The sequence below is a fragment of the Alligator sinensis genome, unplaced genomic scaffold, assembly GCF_000455745.1.
Source record: "Alligator sinensis unplaced genomic scaffold, ASM45574v1 scaffold1860_2, whole genome shotgun sequence".
NCBI lineage: Eukaryota > Metazoa > Chordata > Crocodylia > Alligatoridae > Alligator > Alligator sinensis.
In genome coordinates this window covers 88260-93802 of record NW_005843035.1, presented here as the reverse complement: position 1 = coordinate 93802, position 5543 = coordinate 88260, and the positions used below count along the sequence as shown (strand labels likewise).

At 55.0% G+C, this 5543-nt stretch overlaps 1 protein-coding gene across 1 annotated transcript in view; it reads right to left on the bottom strand.

Moving 5' to 3' along the window:
• Positions 1–112: 112 nt before the first annotated feature.
• Positions 113–5543, bottom strand: part of TSGA10IP (testis specific 10 interacting protein) — a 6377-nt gene continuing 946 nt past the window's right edge. Inside the window, exons 3-5 of the mRNA XM_025193247.1 lie at positions 5446–5543; positions 1652–1971; positions 113–246 (exon numbers count right to left, since the gene is read on the bottom strand). The exon at positions 5446–5543 is cut by the window's right edge and continues 58 nt beyond it. Of these exons, the coding sequence (XP_025049032.1) occupies positions 215–246; positions 1652–1971; positions 5446–5543 (450 nt within the window). The 3' untranslated portion in view covers positions 113–214. The remainder of the gene's footprint in view (positions 247–1651; positions 1972–5445) is intronic.

Below are 5543 nucleotides of genomic sequence, written 5' to 3'. Positions count from 1 at the left end.
CGCAGAATGGCGGCCGCGAACCCTTCCGGGGTCAACCCCCGCCGCTTCCGGGCTGAAAGACGCCCCTTCCCGTCTCGCGAAACACTCCTTCCGGGTCACGGCCTCTACATCCGGCGAGGTCAGGACAGGGCTTCCGCGTTCGTCGCCACTACCTCAGGTGGACGTGGGGAAGGCTCAGTCACATGACTTCCGTAGTTACCGTCGCTACTTCCGGTCAGTCATACCACTTCCGGTGGCCAGCCTTACCTGCTTCCGGGGAGTGAGAGAGTGCTGAAAGCTACTTCCGCTTTGGCTCCCGCTAAATATTATCTTGTGCCCAGCCGCCGTCGGACTGTACCATTCCTGTAGTAGAAGGGGGGGGTGACGTGCCCCTGAGGGCTGGAGGGAGGCTACTCATCCTAGGCCTTAAATAACATTACCTTAATTGGGGAGGAGGGTTAACACCCCCATTAAAAGGCGGAGGATGGTATGGCCCATACACTGCTCTCGAGGCATGTAGGAACACATCAGTGGGAGAATAAGTGGGGGGGCAGAATTGTTATCCCCCTGCTCAGGGAACAGTGGTATGACCCACGTATGCTGTAAGGGGGAGAATCGTATCGGGGTAGAAGGAAGGAGGAAAGATTCCCCCCCCAGGGGAAAGGATGGTGTAATCCATTTGCTGCTCTGGATGCGTACAGGCAAATACCATTGACAGTACAAAGGGGACGATTACCCCTCTCCCTTACAAAAGAAATGGTATGACCCACACTTCGTCGGGGGGTGGGGGGGGATACTATTAGGAGTACAAGGAGGGAAAGTTTCCCCTCGGGAGTGGATAGCGTTGTATGATCCACATGCTGCACTGGATGCATATTGGGAAATGCTATTGGTAGTAGAAGGGGTGGAATCTTAGGCCCCCCCCAGAGGAAAAAGTGGCATGACCCACCTACTGCTCTGTAGGCACAGAGGGACATACCATTGTAAGGAGAAGGGTGAGAAAAATGTCATTTCCCCCACTGGAAGGAAGAGATGGTATGATCCAGAAGGGGGGAGATTGATTTTCCCCACCAAGAAGGCATGGCACAATCCACACAGTCTGGTGCATCCTTAATGGCATGTACCATTGATGGATTGTGGGGGTGGATTTTGCACCCCTGCAGCACAGCGCCCCCTGGCGCTGTATGAGGGCAGCGCCTGCAGTGGCTCAGTCTCCATCCCAGCTGGCTGCCCAGTGCTGGGAGAAAACCCAGGCGCATGGGCTCTCAGTCATCCCAGCTCTAACCCCCGAGTCCGACGCCCCTCCCAGGGCACAAGAGAACCGGCTCCTGCTTCCAGCCCCCAGACTCTGCTTCCTTCCCCTAGCTCGAGAGCCCAGCCATCCCGGCTTCCAGCCCCAACTCCTCCCCGAGCAGGAAGAGAACCCAGGTGTCCCGGCTCCCAAGGCCTGTTTAATTCAGGGCAGAAGCTACGCTACTTCAGGGCCTTCTCAGGTGGATCCAGAGGTGGGTCTCGGCCCTTGTCCGCGGAGACCTGTCAGGAGGGCACAGCATCCATCATGGCAAGGGAGAGAACCCAGGTGTTCGGGCTCCCCCCTTAATTTACCAGACCCTGCTCCTCTCCTACAGCTGGAGGGAACCCAGGCGTCCGGGTAGGGGGCTCCTGTTCATACCTGCTGAGGGGGGGCCCTGGTGCCCCGCCTGCCTCCACAGCCCGGTCTCCTCGATGCCCAGCGCCTCCAGCACCTGGGAGAAGCGGTGCTCTATGGCCCGGCGGGCACCGGCCTGCAGGGCAGGGGCTGTCAGCTCCCAGCCGCCCCAGCTGTAAGCCCCCAAGTCCCACGCCCCTCCCAGAGCACGAGATAACCCAGGTGTCCGGGGCGGGACCCGCACCTGCATGACCCTCTCAAAGAGGTAAGGCCGGCTGCTCACGCGAGCCTCCATCTCCCGCAGCTGGGCCTTGTACAGCGCCATGCGCGCCCGCTCCTGAGACCTGGGGGGGCAAGTCACATAGGGGGCAGGTTACAGGTGCCACCCCCACCCTCCCAGCTGTCAGGGGACCCCTGCAGACCCTCCTGCCCTGGGCTTGGGCTCCTGCGGGGGTCTATAGGACTTGGGATTTCTTGGCGAAGTCTATAGGGGCCGGAGAGTCTATAGAGGCTAGCTAATCTCAGAGGATCTATAAAGGCTGGGTGTTCTCTATTGGCAGGAGCCATGTAGTTTTCCTAGAACGGCTGTGATCTGTAGGGAATTGATAAGGATTGAGGGGTGTCTATAGGCCCTGGGACCTATAGGAAATCTTTAAGGGCTTGGCTTCTATAGTCTGGGCTCTATAAGGGCTGGGGGTTCTATAGGAAGGGGAATCTGTAAGGGCTGAGGAGGTTCTATAGGGCATCTGTAACGGCTAGAGATTCTTTAGGGATTGGATGTCTACAGGGCAGGGGGCTATAAGAGGTGGGGAGGTTCTATAGGGCACATATAAGGGCTAGGGGCTGTGTAGGGGTTGGATCTTTAGGGTTTTATTGGGTCATAGATGCCAGGGTCAGAAGGGACCTCAACAGATCATCGAGTCCAACCGCCTGCCCAGGGCAAGAAAGAGTGCTGGGGCCAGATGACCCCAGCCAGGTGCCTATCCAGCCTTCTCTTAAAGACCCCCCAGGTAGGGGAGGGCACCGCCTCCCTCGGCAGCCCATTCCAAATTCTGGCCACCCTTACCGTGAAGAAGTTTTTCCTGATATCCAGCCTAAATCTGCTCTCTGTCAGTTTGTGACCACTGCTCCTTGTTACCCCAAGAGGCCCCCTGGTGAACAGAGCATCTCCGATCCCTTGCTGCGTCCCGCTAATGAATTTGTAGGCGGCCACAAGATCACCTCTCACCCTTCTCTTGCGGAGGATGAAGAGGTCCAGGTCCCTCAGTCTCTCCTCATAGGCCTTCTCCTGTAAGCCCCTGACCATACGAGTGGCCTCCTGTGGACCCTCTCGAGTCTATCAACATCCTTCTTGAAGTACGGCACCCAAAACTGGCTGCAGTACTCCAACTGTCCGACCAAGGGGAAGTATCACCTCCTTGGATCTATTTGTCGTGCATCTGCTGGTGCACGATAAAGTGCCATTAGCTTTGCTGATGATTTCGTCACAATGACGACTCATGTTCATCTTGGATCCACTATGACTCCAAGATCCCTTTCTGCTTCTGTGCTGCTGAGAGGGTCACTTTCCAGGCAGTAGATGTGCTGGATATTTTTGCACCCTAGGTGCAGCACTCTGCACTTGTCCTTGTCATACTGCATCCTATGGTGTACTGCCCACTTTTCTCACCTCTCCAGGTCTGCCTGCAATTGTTCCCTACTCTCCGGAGTGTGCACTTCACCCCACAATTTAGTATCATCCACAAACTTGGACAGAGTACACTTCACACCCACATCCAAGTCACTGATGAAGATATTGAAGAGTCCAGGTCCAAGGACTGAACCCTGCGGGACCCCACTACCCACATTCATCCAGGTCGATACCTACCCATCTACTACCACTCTCTGGGTTTGACCGCTGGGCCAATTTGCCACCCACTGAACCGTGTAAACATCTATGTCACAGCCTCTTAATTTATTTCTGAGAATAGGATGAGATACCGTATCAAAGGCCTTGCTAAAGTCCAAGAAAACGACATCCACCTCTACTGCATCTAAGCATTTTTTACACAGTCATGAAACGAAACCATATTGGTCAGGCATGATCTACCTGCTACGAATCCATGCTGGCTGCCCTGTTGCATTACTTTTCCCGCTGGACTCCCATAAATATGATCCTTCATGATCTTTTCAAAGACCTTTCCAAGGATGGAGGTGAGACTGACTGGCCTATAATTACTCAGATCCTCCTTCCTCCCCTTCTTGAAAATAGGGACCACGTTGGCCCCTTTCCAGTCCTCCGGGACCTGGCCTGAGTGCCACAAGCGCTCAAACAGCCATGCCAGTGGTTCTGCTATGACACGGGCCGAGTCCTTCAGTACCCTCGGATGCAGCTCATCCGGGCCTGCTGACTTGAACACATCCAGTCCATCCACGTGACTCTGCACCAAGTCAGTGTCAACAGTTGGTAGGGTGGTGTCCCTCTGATGCCCGTCTAAGAACCCATTGGGAGACTTATCTGGAGCCCTGTTCAGGAACACCAAGGGACCTGCATTAGGTGGAGGTCCTGCACGCAGGTTAAGAACCTACGTGAACAGTTGGATTTGGCTGACTGCTTCTCCCAGCACATGTCCGGGTATGTCCCTAGACCGTATGGCTTCTGAGAGTTGCCTCAAGAATTCCAAGTTGAGCTTTTCCTCTTGGTGTGGTAGTCTGTAGCAGACCCCTACCACCAAGTCCTTTTCCCCTCAACCTCCACATATCCAAACCCACAATGCCTCTACTTTCTCCTCCTCTGATCCCATTTTGGTTAGGGTGGATGTATAATGCTCCTTTACATAGAGAGCAACCCCACCCCCTTTCCTCCCTACTCTGTCCCTTCTGTACAACCTGTAGCCCTCAATGTGTACCACCCAGTCATGGGTAGGGTCCCACCAGGTTTCCATTAGCCCCACTAAATCAAAGTTATTATCTGCAACCGGAACTGTGAGTTCTTCCTACTTGTTCCCCATGCTCCTAGCATTAGTATAGAGGCACTTGAGCCCTCCGAATGGTGCCTTTGATGTCCCGCTGTTCTGATGCCCAAAGGGCCCCTTGGTACTTACCTAGGGTGCACTGCTGCATGGCTCGCAGTTCGTAGGTTCTAGACGCTCTCCATCTCCTGCCTCCCCATCCTCCATTGTACTTAGTTTAAATCCCGACTTATAAGGGATCTACATGAGCTCAGGGTAATATGAGGACTAAATCTATAGAATTCTATAGGAGTTGAGATCTATAGAGGATCTATGAGGGCTAAGGGGTATCTACAGGGCCTCATGTCTATACAGGAGCTATAAGGACTGGGGAGGGCCCACAGGGGAACTAAAGAGGCTGGGGGTTCTATAGGGGACCTATAAGAGCTGGGGGTTTATAACAGCTGGAGCTAAGAGCCAGGGGGTCCAAAGGTCAGATCTATGGGGAATCTATAAGGGCTGGGGGGCATCTATAGGGGCTGCGAGTTCTGGGCAGTGTCCCACCCTTGCCAGGTGTGGTCAGGCCTGCGGGTGACAAGGAAGGGGGTGACATGTGCTGCTGTGTAGCGTGTCCAGGGGGAAGCACAGGTGTGCCGGCCAATGGCCATATCCCCACCTCTCTGCTAGGGCCTCGCCCCCCTCTTATACCCCTGGAGGCAGCACCTGCCCCTCCTGCCCCCCCACAGGGTACCACTGCCCTCTAGTGGCAGCCCCACAACCCACCCTTGTACAGCCACCCAGCTAATGATGCACATGTACAGGTTTGTATATGCAGATGACCTGACTGATTATTACGCATATGTGCAAATGTTTGTGCATAGGCTTTACCTGAGCTCTGCCTTCTTCTTCTGCAGGGCCTGGGCCAGGCTCCCTGGGGGGTCGTGGGTGGCCAGACACCGAGCCCCATCCTGCTGCACCCGCCATGC